The sequence below is a fragment of the Bactrocera tryoni genome, chromosome 3 (assembly GCF_016617805.1).
Source record: "Bactrocera tryoni isolate S06 chromosome 3, CSIRO_BtryS06_freeze2, whole genome shotgun sequence".
NCBI classification, from domain to species: Eukaryota; Metazoa; Arthropoda; class Insecta; order Diptera; family Tephritidae; genus Bactrocera; species Bactrocera tryoni.
In genome coordinates, this window is record NC_052501.1 from 11,802,807 (window position 1) to 11,824,700 (window position 21,894).

Sequence of the window (21,894 nt, forward strand, 5' to 3'; positions counted from 1 at the left end):
AAATATTGTTTTTATAGAAATTTCATTTTGCTAAAAATAGCCACATACTCAAAACTACAATTCTTATAAATTCTGAAAACGTGTTAGCTACAAAAATTTTGGTATAAAAAATATGTATAATATTTGAGAATATGTTTGTAGGTGTGATTTTTTTAGTACAGCTTAAAGAAAAGAATTTTTGATAGCTATAGAGCTACGTATTCTCCGTTAATATGCAATCGTAAACTGTCTTGCTGCCTTAAAGTGGCCATCCACGACACACATGTGCGTTCGATCGGTATGTGTGCGATCGCGGTTTACTCGTGTACGGGCTTAGGCGCATACCGATCCATGTTCGCGAAAATGTTTAATTTTTTGCGATCGGTGTAATGTTTGTCATGTGTGCATACAAAATCTCATTTCTCTCGTGTCGCCGAATAGGAAAGATAGCAGACGAACAATTTTCCGCCTGTTGTGTGGTAAGTTTCGTCAAGTAAAATTATTCGAATGGCATTTACCAATAATTTGGCTTGGTCAATAATCGCTGAAGAATATTATCTTCAACTAAAGTCCAAGTAGTAGTGTTGTAGGGCTTTTATCTGCCCTAAATTTTAAACATAGCGATATTTAGTAAGCAAGCAAGCTAAGGAACGTTAAGAAGCGGCTTTATTTGATGAACTTTGGATGTTTTTAAGATGATTATTTTTAATCATCATATGGACCATTGACGCCACATGACTTTCTGTGGAAGAAAAAGTGAGACAATCAAATGCCATTAATAACTTCATATTTCACCTTCACTGGGTTTCATTTATTTCTGACAACAGAGTAAACAGACTGTGTTTTCGACACGCTCTTAAGTTCAAAGCTTTTTCGACATTCGAGGTGGTATTCATATCAGTCGTTTATAATATCATAAAAAATTACTACAGAACAACTATTTAATTAAAATTTATTCATAGAGTTCTAAACGATATTTTGCACTTAGTGAGTTGAAAGTCTTAGAAATGGTGTGAGCTTTTAACCTATAGACAAAAGTACACTAAAGTGACTCTAAAATCATTATATTCTTAATACTCTTTCATCCCAGCATCCACTATTAGATAATATTCGTTCGAATAGACCACGTCCAGCACGCAGTGAGAGAATATAGCAGCATTAGTTGAGAGAGATCAAAAACCAACTATTTGATACCTGAAATTGAAGCTCGTGATCTCGAAGACATTTGGTTTAAAGAATACAGCGCCACTTCCCACACATCGCTTCAATCAATGAATTTATAGAGAGAACACTTCGGTGAGCAGATAACTTCACGGTTTGATATCACACTGTTAGACTTTTTGCTGTAAGATATGTATAGTAAAGTCTAAAGTCTATGTCAACAATCACGCTTCGTATCAGGTCTTGTAGCAAAATATCACGCTGGTCATTCGCCAGTTACCAGTCGAAGTAATCGAACGAGTCATGGAAAATTGAACTCAACGGATGGATCATCTGAACATAGTCGCTGGCAACATTGGAAAGAGAAAATATTCACAAAATAAATGCTAAGAATTTTATTTTGAATGATAATAAAAGTTCTCTATTCAATTTGAGATTTATGTGTTTTTTATTGAAAATAGTAGGCATTTCGCTATCAGATCTCGAAATAGATCACCCAAGAACACTTTAATAAATCGTTAACAATTTGCTCAAATTTTTATTAACAGCTTCTTGAAAATTATTAATTCAATGGATACTGATTTTTGAGATAAAAGAACACCTTGCTGCAGCGATTGCTCGATTTACTCTTGCCAAGACGAAATATATTAAAACGGTGTTTTTCGATTATTATATTTATTATTTATGGTGAAGTTGTGGTAGAAAACTTCAAAACCCCCGGAAATTGTAAAAAACTAAATACTTTTTTAATTCTTTGGAAAAGTGTTATCAGAATAAATCAACAAAATAAATATAAGTACACACATACATTATATATGTACATATATATTTGTAGACGTATCTGCATAAAAGAAGAATAACTTCGGAAAATTCTAACGATTATTTCTATTCAAAATAGATTTTTCGAATAGAGTACTTCTTCTGACAAGGTCAATGTACGACAAGCATTAAAAAAATTGCAAAATATTAATAATTGCAGCAAATGTGTCTGCCATAAAGTACAATAATCTGCACTCAGCTGATGAAAGGCTAGGAATATCTGGAAAATTGCGTTTTGCTCATTAAACGCCTCTTTTCAATGCGCAAAAAGAGGACAATCTAAGCGTATAACCAAATGCATTAAATAAAAAAATTGGATATTTTTACGAGCGGAACAAATTTGGGTAGAAATAAACACGTAGTGGCATAAACGCGAAGGGATTTTCAGGCACATCAAACTTCAAAATAATATCGGCAAAAAACATACTAACACAACTACATATGTACATATATATTTAAACATAAATATGAAGCATAATAATATGCTGTGTCTGGCAGGGCAGCATATGAAAACCACCCTTTCGCTATCAGATTACTTAGAAAGTGGCTTAAATTACCAAACAGCAAGGGTAATGCACATTCAAGGCATTATTTTATTAGTAGTATAAGGATACGTGTATGTTTGTATAAGAATATGTGCGTGCGCACATAAATACAGCAATCGGCATCATAACTTAAAACCGCAACAAATTGTTAAATTAGTGCGCGCATTTATTACAAAATTCCATGCCACACCGCCAGGCACAACTCAAAATACTCAAATATATACACGGAGCCCAAAGTGCATAGTATAGAGGCCAGTTTAGTGTGCGTGTGTGTGTAATAATAGCAATAAAGCAAAGTAAAATATTTAAAAGGACCAAAGCGGAATGTTCAGGTTATGAAGTGCTTGGCATACGAGATTTTCAATATAAATACTTCACGTACATACAATGATAGCCATCACACACACAGCCACACGCAACACAAACTGCCATACAAGCTTTCATACAACAACAGTACAACTTTGTTTACCATTACAAGCAAAATTGCTTGCGTTTAGATGTCCTTTCGCTAACATACACTTGACTGCTGCTCACTTGCCTCCTCACTAACATCTCGCCCACCACACCATCCCCCCACACTTGCTGCTGTTTTTGCATGAGTGCGTGAATGTATGAATGAATGACGCAGCAATGCTCATTCGCTTACAAAAGCTTAGAGATAACTTACAAATTGTTGTTATTGTTATTACTATGCTGCTGTTATTTCTTGTTTCTGTTGTTGTTGCATGTTGGCCTTTTTCGGGATTACAATTGTGCGTAAGACAAAAGGTAGTTCATGTGCACATGTTGTTCCTTTTTTGTTGTGCGCTGCAAATTTCAAGATATTCCATAAATTGCGGTGTTGCTGGTGACGATGGTGGTAGTGGTGGTGGCGGTGGCAATATAAGCGCCCTTAATGTCGTTGGATTTCACGGTATTGCATTATGCCGAAAAGTGCACATTGAAATCTCAGCAAGGACAAATTTAATAGAAAAGCGCACACTGGACTAATAAACTCGACACGGCTGATGGTTGCGCACTTTCGTCCAACGGCGTAGGCGAACCCAGTGGTGATTTGTGGAAATTCGGTTAATTTAACATGGTACTCTGATAATATTCCTTTTTCCAAATGGTAAATAATTCAATACTATTTAACCAATGATAAATTTCATTTACGATAGGGGAAAGATCTTTACACCATTCCTTTTCGATAAAAAATAATAATAATAATGTGGAGTGAATTCTCCATTACAGGCATATAAAAATGGGTTGCATGGGTTTCAAAAAATCGATTTTTTTATTATTTTATAAAATTCTACAACACCTCTAGAATATTGTCGTAAATTTTCAAGTTTATCCGAGTAATAGTTTCGGAGATACGGTTTTAAGAACTTGTGCGCTGGAGGCTAGCTAGGCTAAGTGCGCCATCTTTAAACGCGTTTTTCTCAAAACTGTGGTTTTGAAGTTGGTTGGCCAGATTTCTCGAGAACTACTCAACCGATCTTCATGAAATTTTACACAGATCTTTGAGATTCAATTCTTAAACCAACTATTTGAAAAAAAATGCGCGAAATGCCAAAATCCAATTTTCAGTTTTTTCCTTCGTTCAAGTTCTAAGTTCATATTTTAACTAAAACACTACTTTTTCACTTTAGGTTATACTGTCAACGCGGATGCATCTTTTTTCCTAGGGGTCACCGGAAATGGCACCGCAATGCCGATTTTTAAATATTTTTTCAAAAAATTTCAGATTTTCTTTGTTAGTAGTGTATGTTTATAACAATAAATATTTTTAAAAAAATATATAATTTTTTACATTAAGAAAAAAAATTTTACATGAGGAAACCCATGTAACTCCCAAAGAACTGTTCCATGAAATAATTTCTCGTATTATCAGGAAAGCTAAGCTCTTTTATACGGATATCACCCATCTCTCGTGAAAGTATTTATATTCACTTTACCTTTCATTTCAAAAGTTCAAACTTCAACCTCTAAAAGCTCCACTGAGCTTTATAGAGCCTTTTAACTACATTGAACTTTTCTAACTTCTATAAAAATGCAGTTTTAGTTTACAAAACCTCCACAAAACTACTTTGACTTAAGTATCTTCCAAAATTTGGATGCTCATCGAATTTTCATTATTCTAATGTTTTTTTCTGCCTTTGTGGAATGGAAAATGTAAACACCTTCCATTATATCCAATTTTATATGAAACAGAAACATTAACACTTCCATTTGTACAAAACGTTTTGCCATATATAAATTCTCGCCGATGAATTTTTAAGTCTCAAAGAAAATATAGAGCAAACCCTTTATCAACTCTATTCATTTCGGCCTTTTTCGAGACATTATACCCACTGAGACCTTTTTAAAGCGTTAAAACTCCGCTAAGCTAAGCAAAATGGTTCTGAACTATGCTAAAATTGATTTGGTTATCTTATCAAGCGCATGACTCCTTAAAAGTATTTAAGGCTCAACCTGTTCGGAAAAGTTAAGTGCTATATCTGATATTTTTGATTTTTTAAGTAGCGTTTCAGTTCCGTAATTCAGTCCTCTGATTTCAGTTTTAATGACTTAGGTAAAGAAAATACAGGAGCATTATCTTTAACCAAAAGTTAAAATCCATTTATCTTGGAAACCATGATTTGCAATGTTAGTTCGACGGCTGCAATTTCAAAGCATTCAGCTTATCACTTGTACTAGAATTGACAGATTGGAAGACTAGATAATTATAAGTAAACTGATTAAAAAAAAGCTGAATATACTTATCTCCAACTTTTATAGTTTTCTCCTTTTCAATAATTTCCATTGTCTAGATGAAGCACACGACACAATTTCCAAAATCTCCAATTTTTATCACTGGGTTACCGCTTATCCACCAACTCAATGATTGTATATGTATATCGGTGTTTGTTTGTAGTCATGCCGCAAAGGGATTTATGCGCTTTAAATTTAATTCCGTGTCAGGCGAAGCGTATGATACTAATAAGTGATAGTGGTAGAGTTAGCTAACAGAGGCCAACGGAGAGACGACGCACAGCGCCAATGGAAAGGGCAGACACAAAAATACACAGAATTACAGCGAAAGTGTTCAACTGAGGTAAGAAGTTGCCAAAGGCAGACAGACTTGCAACGCGCTACACCAACAGCAACTTCGACGCTGACAACCCGGACTGCCGGGGGTAGCGAACTTCATGCACAGAAGTAACCAACTAACTGCCAAGCAGCGAGGCAGCGAGGCAGGAAAACGGAACAGGAATAGGAAGTAGCAAAGCAAGCAAAGTAACAGCGGCACTGACGACAGCGAGTGCCAAGTGGCAAGCAACAAAAGGCAGCAGCCGTTCGAACAAGTGGCGCTGTGGCAGCAACAGCAGCGGCAGCAGTAGCGACCACAAGTTGCAAGCGCTGTGTAGTGCGTAAATTGCGAGCACTTACAACACTGCTACGGCATCTTTGCAACAATTTCAACTAACTGCCGGTAAGTTAACGAATGCGTCTGTGTGAGCTGTGTGTTTGGTTGCGTGCCACAGGAACGAATTAATATGAATTTTATTATTTAGTGAAACATTTACGTTGGCTTCTTAGCTGAGATTTCGAGATTTTCGGCAACGGCGGTGGCGTTAACCCGTGCCTTGCCAGCACAAGCAGTGGCGTGCACGTCACACAAATTTGCCACAATGTTGCACGTTTGACAGCGGCAGTCTAAACTTGCGGCTGGGGAATTGTGTTGCGCTCACACCACCACCACCACACAAACCAGCAATAACGGCAATACATGTGGGTTCAAGGCGACCGCGACCGCGACCACCATCAGCAGCGCTGCTGCCACTAGGGATGCGTTATCATGTCATGATTTTTATCTCTTTTAATGGTAATGTTTATGTGACTGTCGGCGTGCGAACGGTTAACTACAGTTAGAACAATAGTGGCAGGCGAATGGAATAGTACCGCGTAGGGTTGCTGGGTAAATGTTTGATTAATTAATTTAAACTTTCTGTGTTGCAAACACAATAGCTGCCACACAGGCACGCACAAATACACTTGTTTGCTGCTTCCCGGCATATCGCCATGACGATTAGGCATTTATTTATTTGTTTGGTTATTGCACCCCCTCCGCCAGCGCACGCTCATTTTCACGGTGCATTTGCGATTACCTTACGAAACGTTTTTCGGTGAAATGTTTTTGTGAAAGGCTTAAATGAACTTTCATAGCATTAAATTTGCAAACGCATCATTGGTATGAGTTATTTCATGGCCTGCGACCATTTATTTTATTGCATACGAAATAATTACAATAGGGAGGGTTATATCGGCATACATTATATATATGTATGCATATGTATGTATGCACACAATATCCATTTCCGCATCGTCCATTCACTTTAAATTCTATTGTAAAGTATTTTAGGTTTGTATTGTGGCAAGTTTACACGTGCGTAAAACGGTCTGCCGCCAACGACCAGTCCGTTGCTTTGTCTGTCGGCCAGCAGTCACATGAATAAATGTAATTTAAGTGTGTACCCTATTTAATGTTTAAATCGTACCTTCTTAAATGACCGCTTTCTCTTTTGTTGTGCGAAATTGTTTTGCTGTTAAGCAAGTTTTGTGGCATTCATCCTAATGGCTTTGGAAGCTGTTTGAATTTTTGCTGCAGCACAAACATACTACACATACATACTTCTCGTGCGCATACCGGCATGCCAGTAAATGAGAAATTATCTGCTCATAAATTGTATTAAATGTAGCATTGAATGCAATTAATTAATTTACAGAGTTTGCTTCAACATTTCCAATTCAGTCATAATGGCTTCAAAGTTTTGTTAAGTGTAAAGTAATTCAAACATATTTATTATGGTTGTGTATGTTGACGTAGTTGTAACTATGCTGAGCAGCATAGTCTTTTAATAACGCCCAAATTTATGCAACGTTTGAATATTGACCCGTTAAACTACAAAATTTATGGAGAGTGTGGCCTACATTTATGCGTCATTTACTTTTTAAGCTAAGATTTAGACCTATGTATATCGGTGGATAATCTAAAATGTTATTAGCAGAAATCTGAACAAAATTGGTCTGAAGAATTGGTGGGTAAATTAGTGAGATCTGTAAGTAAACTACATACTGTAGAATCTTCAACGGAATTGAGATGATCACATAGTTAGAATATAACATGACGAGTTCTGAAACATTACTATGTAATGGATATATTATAAATACTAGAAAAATAGAAATATCATCCATAATTCTTAAAAATACAAAAATATGGTTTAATGATGAAACACTTAATTTCAATGCATAATAATGTTGGTTGGTGTAGGAGCATAAAGTCCGTCATCGGAACATGCAACATCTACACATACAGATCAAAAATCGCTGTTAAAATGGGCGCCGGGATCCATTGCACTTAGTCAGATCTCAGGCGACCCTTCAAGCTTCCGAAATACTACAGTATTTTCTATGGGGAAGTCTTTGCAGTCAGAAAACCTGTTCTGATACTGAAGAACTCAAGAAGCAACATAACAGAAGCAATTAAGGCACTAATCTCACATCGCCCTCGCCAGGAAATGCCCTTAGAAGCAGGAAGACTGTGGATTTGGCTGCGGCTAGAAAGCGCCAGCATAGAATATTCTTGTGACCTTGAACTCAATATACGGTTTCAGGCCAGGTTCCTTATACTGAGTTCCAGGCCACAAGAACATTCCAGAAAACGAAATAGCTGATAAAATCGCCATAGTGCAGTCCATCTGTCGAACGAAAGTTTTTTGCTCACACGGTCTGGAAAAGATTGCATGACGGTTGTTGGACTAGTTTTATGTCACAACTTAGTGGCAACACATGCAAGCCGAATGGTCAGTAGTAATGATGGCATATACACAAGGTGCTGGGAAGTAGGCATAAGAGGGACGCTGGAACACCTCCACTGCCTCAGTCCGGTTTTATCTAGAACTCATCTTAAAAATCTAGGAGCTCCTCAGTTGAAGGGCATAGGTGCAATATAACTATTGAATATGAAGTATTTCTATAATTTCACAAAACAGTGACGCAAAAGCATATAGGATAGGGAACTTCAACGAGTGTTATACTGAACCTCCATTTGGCATTACAAAAGACCTGTAGGCTTTTGTATGACGTGACAGCCAGACAGTATAACCTAACTTAACCCTAATATATATTATATACATATATTCTGATAAGATAAGAGCACTGCTAAATACTTCTCCAAACATCTGACGTAAGGCAAAGATATTACACTCAGTCCCGAAACTCACCGAGCCAAATCCAAACACCCAGCTCTTGAATTTCAACACCAAATCTTGTATCAAATCAATTATAATTTGCTCAGCGCGGCACAACTTTTACCGCAACCTACCACAAATATAGCAACAGCATATTTTATATTAAGCGCTCAAGACCTTTCAAATTTCAATTATAAAGCTTCTAAGCCAACTTAATTTCCACTCAAATTTGCGACGAACTAAATCAACTTTCCCACCAACTAAATGAAATTGCGCACCTTACTGTAGTTGTTGTGCAAATGTCTGTCATATTTGTGATTGTATTAGTGTTCCGCACTAAATACGTTGACAATGTCAACTTGAGTCTTTAAAATCTCAACTTTTAATTAATTTATTAAAGTGGCCGGCTGCACACAACTGTAGAAAGTTGAATAGACAGAAGCAACTAAGAACAGCAACAACACAATAAACAACAATATAATAGCGTCAAATCAATTAAGGCAGCACAATAAACCGAAAACAAGCAATGGACAAACAAGTCTAAGGAACACAGTTAGGCACGAGATTTCAGACAGACAACAGCAGGTACGCACAAAGCCAAACAAAGTCATTAAGAGAGAAAGAGCGGCAGCTCAAGGAGCAATATTAGTTGCAAATAACACCGGAGCGCGTGTGTACGCAGCGAAAACTTCGACTTTTCTTGACAATTTGCACAAGATGCAGCCCCGCAGCGCAGTATACCTGAAGAAGCACACTTTACTGCTGTACTGTGACATTTTTGCTCTCCCTACTCTAAAGCTCCATTTCATTATCCTTTCAACTCGATGAAGCTACTCTGCGGCACTATCAAACACACGCCGCCCCATCTTGCAAGATCATAATGTTAGATAAGCTGTGCTCACTCCCGGCCGGTGAAAGTATTTGGAAGTTTATTTTAAAACGCTAACCCACCAGACCCGGAGCTTGGCCCAAAGTTCTCTCCCGTCACTGGCGGCTGCCCGAAAAGGGCAAACAATGCAGATTTTGTGCTTGTGCCGCCGCTTTTTGTTGTACATATCCACCAAACGATAGCCTTTTTGTTGCTGTGTTGCCTCTTGTGACTGCTTATTATCTGCTTATTGTTGTTGTTGTTGTTGGCTTTTCGCTTGTTGATTGTTTTGAGCGTAACTTTGCAGACAGGAAATAATATTCATCATTTAATTAAGTCAAACTTAGAAGCCAAACGAACGAGCCGACAAACGAGCGTGGATACAAACGCAACAACAGCAACAAACACGCGCGCACTAATTCACGCGCACAGGTAGCAGTGAATCTCTTTGTTGGTTAACGAAATTAAAATTGATTAGAATAATTTAGGTATTTTGCCTTTTGATGAGTTGATCATAATAATTTAATTTGATAAATTGTTGTGTTTCGGGCCAAAGTTGTGCTGCAAGAACAGTTTGTGGCATTAAATGGTTGTAAGAGTTTAGATTTTCAAAAGGGATAAGTGGCACAGGGCGATTATCTATGATTTATTTCGGTTCACTTTGAATGCTTTACGTTTTTCAGTTATAATAAGTAATGATTTTCGGCTTACCCAATCCTGTTACCGGGCCGAAGACGGTATTATCGTCTGTTGTGCTGCAATTCCAGCGTAGGTTTTTGAATTGAAATTGACATTCCTGTAAGCAAACAAAAAAAACGACTATTAAGGTAATATTCATAATAATTAGTAAGCATTAGGCACTAAATTTTAATATAATGTGGTTTTCATAATGGGTTTAATTTCTTATAGTAATATCTTAAAAGAATAATTATTAAAGTTTGTGTTATCTTGGTGCTAAAATAATGTTCCATATAAAAAATTGAGAAAAAATATATTATAATTTATAAATCTGACTAAATTAAAAATTTAAGTATCATTGGTACAGAAAAAATCTGTAAATAATTATATTCGTGCGTTTTGCCTAGAAATAGCGTAACTTGATTATTCCTCCATTGCTCCAATATTTGAGGATACTTTGGAAAGTTAATGTTCTTGAGTTTGAGATCTTTTTAAAGCTTTGGACTTGAAACCGACCTCTCGTCTGCAAATAATTGCGACGCCAAATTTTCAAACTATGTTTTTCGAGCTTTAAAAAACTCATTTGTACTTGTTAGACATGTTTAAGTGGTCTCATGCTCGCTAATATGACACCAAACTAGGAAAGATTGCATCAAAAGTATCTTTATATGATGAAACAGTTTAATCCAATGCACTATAAGCAACATTGAAACTTGCAACATCTTCACAGACGGATCTAAAATGGCTGATATAGTGGGCGCCAGGATCCATTACATTTTGCCTTCAAGTTTACGCAGTGCTGCTAGGTGGAAGCCTTTGCAGTCAGGAAGGCAGCTGGGATTCCGAACAACGCACATCCGTATCGACAGAAAACCGGCGAAAGCCAAAAGGTCACTTCGCAATACATCAGAAAATGACCTTAGAAGCTTAGAAAGTGGCTATACGTATACTGAGTTCCAGGCCACAAGAACATTCTAGGAAACGAAACAGCTGTGCAGCTATAAGTGTAGTCCATATGGAAAGTCATCGTGTTTTGATGGGAGGTTAGGAAAATGAAAGCATTAACCGACAACAATAACTCAACTTGAAGCGATTGCTGATAAACGCCCGAACCATGACAACCTTTGGGCTCAAGTTATAAGTTCGGTTAAAAACTTTTTGGGAAACAGCGATTGGAAAGTTTGGTTGGACCTACCTATAATCTAGTTTTTGTTCGACCTAACTACCATTTATTCCGGTTGACGCCAAATGTCGTAACTAGAAATCGGTTCACAACAGAAGAGGATATCTATAATTGGTTTGGTTCATTCTTGATCGTTAAGTAGTTACTCAATGTATAATTTAATGTTTTCTGAAAAAAGCTGTCAAAACGAGGTTTTTAACCAGCAGGTTAATTTATAAAGTGATAAGAGATGGAAAGCAAAGCCAAGAGCCCAAAATTGTTTGTAAATTTGGTTTTCTTTCAACTCTGTGACAGAGACGTTGAATGTGGTACTTTATGTTTGATACTTCAAAAAGTTATATCAAAATTTAAAGTTTTCATCCGCCAAAGCGCTAACGCCATTTCGAAGGGAACTCATTTTATTCTGCCGCGACTGAAGTATTATTATGATTGTAACCAACTTTTGATTATGAGTTAGCCTTCCTTAGTAAATATAGTTCTTTATCTGAAGAAAAGTATCTTAGTTAAAGTACGTCTCTTAATAAAAATATTAAAGAACCTTCAATTTTATGATTATACATCTGGTCTTTGAAACTATTTTTATCAAAGTCATATACCGAAAAGCTTCTTATTGACAATCCTATATTTTGTATAAGTTGAACCAACAGGGTTTACTAAACCGATCATCATACAATTTTATACAGATCTTTGAGATACAATTCTTAAAGACTTGGACGAAGTATTTTTTTTTTTCGATTACAACTATTTGAAAAAAAAGTCGCGAAATTTTACATTTTTTGTAAAAATGTCTGTACAATTTTGAGTTTTTTTTTCCTTCGTTCAAGTTCTATGAACAAAGTTTTAACTACAAGTGAAACACGTATGTTTTCACTTTAACTGATCCTGAAAGGAGTTATTCTGTCAACGCGGGCGTATTTTTTCCGAGGGGCCACCGGAAATCTCGTCGAAATGGCCAAGTTTAAAATATTTGTTACCAAAAATTTCAGAATTTCTTTGTCAATGGTGTAAATTTGTAACAATAAATAATTTTTATAAAACATTTAATTTATACGAGATAAAATTTTTGATTGTTTTTTACCCGAGGAAACCCATATAACCCCTTTAAATCGTGTGTTTATCTATATGAGATCAGGTTATTTACTGTGGTTACATTTGAGTATAAGAAGTCAACATACACTACAAATACCAAATACTTCCCTCTCTCAGCACAAAACTTAGCTAATAAATTCAATAAATCTCAATCTCAAGCACAAATTGCAAATTATGCATAACTTTTTGCTAGATTAAAGCGATTTTGCTAAATCAGCAAAATCAGTAACAGTCTGGATGTCCCATACTTATACGCAGGCAGTGTGAAATGAGAAAAAGCTTTTAAATTTATGACAAATTCCTTAAAAACCTTTAGACTTACATACATGCATTGAACGAATGGACGCGTATGCAAATATGGCAGTCAAAGGCGAAATCGCCAAGTCAGCAACGCACCAACACACTGACGCACCGACAAAGCGATTGTCTGCAGTTAATGTACTCAAATTTTGAATGCAAATATTGAATATGAGTAGTGGCTACTTTGGACCTGGGTTACTGCATTGCTTCCTACACATAAGAAAGTAAGGCAGCCACACAAACACATGCACTCATGGAAATATGCACCTACTTGTGTTTGTGTGCGTGTTGGTATGTGAATTTTAAATGTATGCGAACTTAAATGGCTGTGACGGCACTGCCAAAAGACTAGCAAAAGAAAAGTTATTTACTTGAGTGCCAAGAGCGGCAAGCTGACACACAAAGCTTCGCATTACCGTTAGCGTGAGCTGTGCGGCATGCGGAAATGTTGTGCCATGTAGTACATAGTTTCGGGCGAATGAGCATGTCAGCTCACATTACACACACAGCCATACATATTTGAAGTAAAATGCACATGCTTGCAACATACTAATTGTCAACTACACACACTACAGACACGGCGCTTTTATTAGCTGAATGTGTGCAAATGTTTGCGCATATTTCATGCCGGCCTTTTTGTGTAATTTGCTGTGAAATAAAGTGGCATAAATATTCGCACTTTAAACACTTCGTACTTTTTGCTTGCAACAATTTACAGTTATCGGTACAGTTCGGTGGCACTAATAGTACGAATGCTTGTTTTGCTGATAAAGCAACGGCACTCAGCCCACCCAACTGTTGCAAGCAAATGCATTTTATGGCACCACCAACAATATGCATGTATGTTGCATGGCGTTCTGCCTGCTTATTGCGTTGCAGCTGTTGCAAGTGCAATTCAATTTCAGTGCTTTTTTCTTTCGCATGTGTTGCCACATCACAAACACTTGAAGTGGACACTTGAGTGTATTCAAATGAGTGGCTGCTCGCGCCTTTTTAAGGGTTGCACACAACAGCAAAAACAATAGCAACATAGCTATGGCAACAAAAAAAGCTTTATTTAAAGCTTGAACGCTGGCGCATGCTAACGGTAAGTGGGTTTGAGTATCAAGTAATCGCATTTTGAAAATGCATAAAGAGACAAAAAGCGACCGTTATCGAAAAAAATCTGTTGCCAAAGGCCGAAAAAATACCCACTCACACCCGTCAATATAAAAGCGTATGCAATGAAAGGCATTGAGTGGTGACAGAATTGCCTGAAGTGAGTTTCTGAAGTGTCTACTTTTTTGCCGCAAATGAGTTCGCATGGCGGTGCGTTGCATAATAACAGGCGGTTTAATTAATGTGCAAGTGTTATGCAAATGAAGGGGTGTCGGTGTGGCACAAAGTGAAAAAATGCAGCACGTGCATTCACATGAAAAGCTTTTTTTGTTCTGACTTTTTTTCGGCGCAAAAGTGCTTTTTAAATTTTTGTGAAAATTTTAATTGCCCCCAAAGTTATACTTCAATAAATTAAAGGCATACATTTAGGAGCGGATTTTGCTTAAGATTTTCTACTGATTTGCTAACTGCCTAATGGCATTACTCTATAATAAGAGGCATACACGGAGTTTCAGCATAGGTCTTCAATTGACATGATAAGCTTTGAGTTCTTGTAGATATCTGGAATAAAGATTAATATTCCAGCTTACAGTTGTTAATCTCTATTCTGTTTCTTGATAACGAGAATTTGTATATATATTAGTAAGAAAGGAAAATTATTAAGGAAATTATACTTTATATTTTCCAATCACTGTTCCCTAAATTTATTTCTCTCTCTCCATATGTCCTCCGCCGGCCTTTATAGCTAACTTATAAATTTGGTAGACTAACATTACATATTATATAACAAACATAAAGTATTATTCGTTAGTGCTTAGTGGGACCAAACTAGTTGAAATGCTTTCAGGAAGAATACGACTTTAACAGATTTCATTCTATATTTCTATTGTGTAAAGCGTTCCGATTCTGAAACCTACTAAAGCCTTTAAAAATTATCAAGAAACCAATTTATTACGATACTAAGTCAGTTGTAGCTTAGTAAGTTGGCAACCTTTGAAACGTTTGAACTTTAGGACACCGAAAGTCCTTATAGACAACAACTGATCTTTTGGAAAAACAGCAAAAGTGAATTTGAGTTGTTACACCATTGGAACACTATTGAAATATCTATTAATAATGAGTGGAAAAACTGTAAATTCTGGACTTTCGATGTAAATAAAAGCTTCAAGGCAAATTTCAAAAACTAAAAAGTTCAGTTCAAGATATAGTAGTTTATCTTCTACCTGTAAAATTATAGATCGTAGTGAGGTCTCATATTGTTTGCACTAAAAGTGTATCTATTAAAATTACGAAATCGGTCAAGATTTCATTACGAAGCTCGCTTGGGGCGACTCAATGAGATATAAAAATATTTTTCTATCAGCAAATCTGTGTAAATTTCTTATTAGTTAAATGTGAAATTTGTGAAGAACTTAACTATTTGTATTGATTGTCTTGTCCAGTTAGCTAGATCAGGTGAGCTCTCATCTAAGGGACGGTTGGTGATGAACTTTGGGGCAACTTTCCGCAAAATAGACAGACTGATCCACAAATTGGCAAGTATGCGTAAAATCTTTTGAAGAGCAGCTAGGTTTCCACAAATCGTCTTGTACAATAATATTTTTAATAGTACATAATTCTTAAAATGAAAATATTTGGCATATTAAACGATTTGGAGGACGGCAAGTGGAAAGTGTTATCAGAAGCAAGCAACTTCACTTCTATTCAGTGCCAGGCCACAAAGTTATCGAGGGCAATGAAATAGTGGACGAGAATGCCAAAAATGCTGGAAAGTGTTATCAGAAGCAAGCAACTTCACTTCAATTCAGTGCCAGGCCACAAAGGTATCGAGGGCAATGAAATAGTGGACGAGAATGCCAAGAATGGTGTACGGCTAAAATCCGAAAACGTGATCAACATTGGGAAATCTATGCATTATCTATATGACGATCTCGACAGAAGCATGGCAAAGAATATCAAAACCTATTAGAACGGGCTACCTAGGTGCAAAACTGCAAAAGTCATGTGCAAAACAATAGATCGGAAGTAAACACAATTCCTATTGTCACTCAATAGAAGAGACTGTAGGAATGATCGGAATACTAACTACTTTGCCTGTTGGCGACACACGCCCGCAGGATTTGTCTGACGGAAGGTGAAGGCTGCAGGCAATGTCTAGAGCAGAGCACCAGGGAAACTATGGAACAGTTCTTGTGTACTTATCCCCCATTGACAATACTACACTGTAAGCATCTGGGGTTCCCACGGAATGATACACTGGAGGAAGTATCGATAGCGTAGGCATCCTAAAGAATGACTACTCCTCTTGGACTTAGCAACTGAACTCCATCTGGTATCGCAAAGGACTAAAACTGGTCTATGCGTGGCTTATTGGTCTACCAGTTTATTTCTTTGGAGTTTGCACCGTTGCCTTAGGTTATACTCCATGACAAATGTCTCCATACAAACACTTTATTCCGATCGTTCAGCTCATATGGTAGCTGTATGCTATAGTGGACCGATGTCGGCAGTTTCTACTAATTAAACGCTTCTTAGGGAGAAAATAACATGTGCAAAATTTCAGATCGATATTTCGAAATCTGATCGACTGAAGGGACATTGTTGAATCCACTCAGCTCGTCATGCTGGTCATAAAAATCAATATTTTAAAGGGTCTCCGACGATTCACTTTGATTTTTAAAAACTTCATAGCAAACTTAATATACATTTTTAAGGGTTTAAAATATGCAAACATATGTATGCACATATAAAATTTCGCAATATTCACAAAAAGCGACGGTTCAACCGCGCAATGCGCAAAAAACAACAACTTGCTATCGAAACTGAAACTGAAGCCCGAAATGTAATAAAAATCCGAATGAAAATGAAAATCGCTGTGACACAAAGGCTTAAATTTTGCATGCAACCAAAAGCAACAAGAACAAAACGAAGCCAAGAAATCTATTTTGCGAATAAAATTTTACTTTCTGGCGTGCGTGCAACCATACACACAGGCAACACATGCCAGCTCGTCAACAACGACAACAACGACAACAACAGCAATTGTAATGAATTGCAATCGCATTATCTGTATGTGCCCCAAAGCAACAATAACTCAGCTGCATTACCGAATCATAAATATGCATCTGCATTTCCCCTCCAACCCTTGGCCACTAACAACTAACGTCACGCCGCATTTTGCAATTATATATTTACGGTATCTCTTTCGGCTGATGCATGCACCCCCGTGTACGCACGTTTACCGCTAACTGTCGCGCAGACTGCACTCACCAACAGCCAACCAAACCACCCACCCAAAAGCGTAATATATTAGGCATTTGGCCACATAGCTCGAGGCTGCTTGCGAAATACGCCGCCGTTGCTGCCACCAACCGCGCTGCGTTACGTTGCGGCATGGTGCGTTGTGCGTTCAATTAGAAATTTTTAATTTAAATTTAAATTCAAATTAGTTTATCAAATAGAAGTTCGTTTCGGCGGAAGCGTTGCACACATTTTATGCCACAATGTGCTCATTTTACTGAGAGCTTTTTGTTGCTACAAAATATTTTTTTCAAATTCATTTACGTTGTTATTGCAGCAAACCTGTGCATGCGTATGAGTATTGATGTGTGTTTGTGTAAGTGTGTGCTAATGCAATGTTGCCGCAAGTCAGGCAGGAAGCAAACATGCCGCACTGCATATGTTTGCTTTTAAAAGTGCTTATGTCGGCTATGCTATATTTACATATTTATTAAAGGCACTCACTGTTATTTGCACGATTGTGAAATAAATTCAACAAATTATTGAAAAGTGTTTTGCATTTTATTTGAATTTGTTTGTGGAGTAGCTGGGAAATATTTGCAAATTGATTTGATATTATTTGTTTAATTATTGTGTTTCATATGAATTTTAAAATGAAATAGTAAACCAGTGGAAATTTGGAGATTAAATGCATGAGCTGCTGATATGCTGAAACTTTAAACACATTAAGTTTGTTGCTTATTTAAGTTTATGGCTAAAAAGCTACTGAGAATTAAGTAAATTGAGTTTTTGAAAACTTTAAGAAACCATCTCGTAGGTAAAACTCAGTGTCTCTTTCGTGTTAAGTTACTTATTTATTTCGCTTTTAGTGATTTTTAATAGTACCGTTATATGGGGAGTAAGTGGGTTACCATCCGATTTTATTGATTTTCACAGTGGCGGTAGGAGTTCTTATAACGTTTGCGCGAATTTGATTGTTGTAGCTTTAGTGGCTTCGGAGATATATAAATTGAACCTATTAGAGGGCCGGCCCAAGCCCACCTTTTTCAAAGACACCCTGATTTCATCTCGTCTCGTCATATATAACGGGTTATCCAACTAGAGGCATTTTTTTCAAAAACCGTATCTTGAAAGATGGCGCATGAGTCGTGTCAAGCTGTCATGGTATTTTTGCGCAGTATTGTTTGGCATCTCTTCATGGAAAGACTTAAGCCAAAATAACGCTTTTATTACAAAAATTCACGTTCTTTAAATATTGTGTTTCGCGCGTTTCGGTCAAATTGTTGTCAACATAATCAGCCTACTGAGCATACTATTAGCAACGCCATCACTCATTTGGAGGCCCAGCAATCATTTTCGGATAATATTCGACCGAATAGACCACTTTCAGCACGCAGTGAAGAAACGATAGCAGGGTCAAACCAGGTTAAGTGGTCCATGAAAATTTCGAAAAATCTCCGATTTAGAAAATTAGCAGTTCATTAGGAAGGGGACCAGACGCATACCCCGAGATATAAATATTTCATCAAAATTATTATTTTTTGTTAAAGTTATTGAAGGCTGAAATTTAGAGCATGATACAATTGTAAAATTATTTTCTCATAAACTACCAGAGATAAATTGATGAAATTTTGTGAAGTCAAAGATAAATTTTCGTGCTATATTATAAATATTTTTTCATGGTCTTTTTTTAAATAACAATACTTTACATAATTTTTTGTTAAGCAATTAAAATTTTTCAGATGTTCTTCACGCTAAAAAAAACTGAAAAATATGTGACAGAAGGCGGAAAATATTCGCCTTTAATAATCTGCAAAAAAGTTTTTGTTCATTCATACCATTCCAAAGATATTGAATTTTTTGTCCCTCTACCTCTCTTAAAACGTATGGCACAACCATCGTCTGACACCTCTTTGCATGCTCCACCAACCTCACTCATCTAACACCTATCCCTCTGTTCCGACCCCGTCGAAACAGCACCTTTCTTGGGCCTTCTGTTAGATGACGTAGACTTTAAATTCTCTGATCTCTGTGGGCTCTTGAAAAGTTCCTAGAAGATCCGACGTTTTCGAGCCAAGTTTCTTTCAGCAATGGGGCCGATTTCTGGCTCAATGGGTATGTAAACAAGCAAAATTACCGCATTTGGGACGAGGAGCAGCCTGAAGAGATTCAAGTGATGCCATTTCATCCAGAAAAAAAACAACGGTTTGGTGTAGTTTTTAGGCCGGTGGAATCATCGGTCAATATTTCTACAAAAATGATTCCGGTGAGAATGTAACCGACAATGAAATCTCAATGAATTTTTTGAGAGAAAACTTCGGTGAGCAGATAATTCCACGTTTTGGGCTGGTCGATTGGCCACCAACACCATTCGCCTGTTACCAGTTGAAACGAAAGGGTCATCGAAAATTGGACTCAATTGATGGATCATCTGAGACATAGCTAGGGCCAACAATTGAAAGAGATAATCTTCAAAAAATAAATGCCAAAGAATGTTCTTGTGAATGATAATAAACATTCCCCATTTAATTTGTAGTTTCTGTGTTTTTTCTTCAACAAAGTAGGGAATCTCGAAATGGATATATATTTCAATTCAAACTTTGAAACAAGAAAAATACTAAAATACATGGAGAAATGGAGTCTAAAAGTTTAATTTTCTGCATGTGTATTTGCCTCTCGCAAGATAACATCAAAAAGTCGCATTCACTGCATCTGGCATCTTTGGGTATATCGACCTCAATGCATTCAGTTAATTGCAGTCACTCCTTTTCGCATAACTAAGTGGATCAGATATGTTTTGTAGATAGCAATCGGACATGCCTACAACCACTCACGTAAAAAATAAAATAAAATAATAAAGAACAAACTCATTGTACGTCTCTTCAATGCACTTAACATAAATATATTGGCCCTTCAGAATTTCATTATCGTAGCAACAACATCGGAAATCATTGCCCATTTACTTTTTATTTACCTCTACGCTTCATGTAGAAACTTCAGGCGAACTCACAGCTAATGAGAGCTGCTATAAGAAATACAAGTATGTATATATACTAATACATATATACATATATGTATCTGCACATTTGCAGAAATATATATGATATTTATATGTATGAGATATAGTATGTATATTATTAATATTAAGGTTGTTAATTGCAAGGCCATGCTGCCCTACAATTTGAAAAGCACTGTAAAAGCGGTGATAACCGGCGCCCGCTTTTTTATTTGTTTTTTTTTTTTTATTTTCCTCACAACTTAAAATTTTTCCACAGTAAGCATTCGAACCCAAGATACACTGTTCTTTGTTCACGCACTGAACCCATTGAACTACCGTTATCGCGCACACCAACAAAGTGGCGCATACTTGTACATGTGTAGCAATAAATAACCCTAATTCCAATCAGGTTAATGATGTATGCGACTAAAGGAGTTTTCCGTTATGAATAGAACGCCTGTCTTATCGCGTTTCCCGGCAACACGGCGTCAAATTAAATTTAAATTGCGCACAATGGCAAGCAAAAGCGACTAAATTCGAGGAGTATGTACCGAGAGCGCATGTAGCACACATTGCTCCCACACATGCATACGTGTGCGTGCGTGCGTTCGTAGGCGCTCGGCTAATCAATAGTAGAAAATCAAGATCAACTTCCAGCGACGTATCCGTTTGCTTGGTTGAGTGATGAATGCATGCGAGTTTGATGAAACGCCTTCGGAAAGGGGGGTATGGGGCTTGTGACCCCCATTGTATTGAAATTACTTGACTTTAAGTTGTATGAGTGAGTGTGTCCTGTTGTTAGTGTGCAGTGAATGTGAATGCGAATGCAGTATAGTTGTTGCTGCTGATATGCAAATATATGTACTTACACAACTACATATGTAAATGTGGTTTCATCACTTTCTCTGCCATTGCGCTGAAACGCCATGCCAACGCGCCTGTATGTAGACAACACTTTATCGAAAGCATGCGTGAATGTGATGTCTGTATGTATGTGTGTGTAATAGCTGCGCTTTACTTGGTCTATCAGTTGGCATTTATCAGCATTTTATTATATATGAACAGGAAACTGCTTTGGTGGTTACCCAGCGAGCCACTACCATTATGATTGGAGCTAGTACTACAAAATTATTTATTTAGACAACCTAAGTACCTTAGATTAAATTGTATCACCTTCACGAGTAGATAATAAAATTGTGTTCAATTTGTGTAAAAAGAAATATCCACTACTATTTCCCGCGACCCATTCCAATTTAAAGGCCAATTAGTACTTTGGTACCATTGCCCGCAACTCACTGCTTATTGGGTTTTGTGCTGTAACACAATGTATAAGAAAATCAATGCCCGCACTTTCATACATACACATATATGTTAATGTGCAAGCGCGTGCTAATATTCAGGCTGTCATTGTCGTAGAATTGTGTTGCTAAGGGTTAAAATTCAATTATGCTGCCAATTTTCGGAGCATCTGAACAAACTGCCAATGAAAGAGTCATCGAAAAGACGGAGGAATCAATTTTGTACTTACCAGCGGCAGCAAAATATTCACTTATAGATTGATAATATGCACCCAGTAGTGGGAAATACTGTTAAAATTTTAATATATTAAGAAAAAATGCAGAGAATTGCAGGCTATATGTAGTGGAAAGTAGAGGAACTATATAGAAAGAGTTTGTAAAAGAGTTTGTAGGGAACATAAAGATATTAAAGGGATGCACCAA

General features: G+C 36.9%; 1 protein-coding gene across 1 annotated transcript in view; it reads right to left on the reverse strand.

Moving 5' to 3' along the window:
* The window catches only part of LOC120770240 (protein Wnt-5), a 164,702-nt gene that overhangs the window by 52,991 nt on the left and 89,817 nt on the right, over positions 1 to 21,894 (reverse strand). The window contains exon 3 of the mRNA XM_040097538.1: positions 10,299 to 10,383. Within this exon, the coding sequence (XP_039953472.1) occupies positions 10,299 to 10,383 (85 nt within the window). The remainder of the gene's footprint in view (positions 1 to 10,298; positions 10,384 to 21,894) is intronic.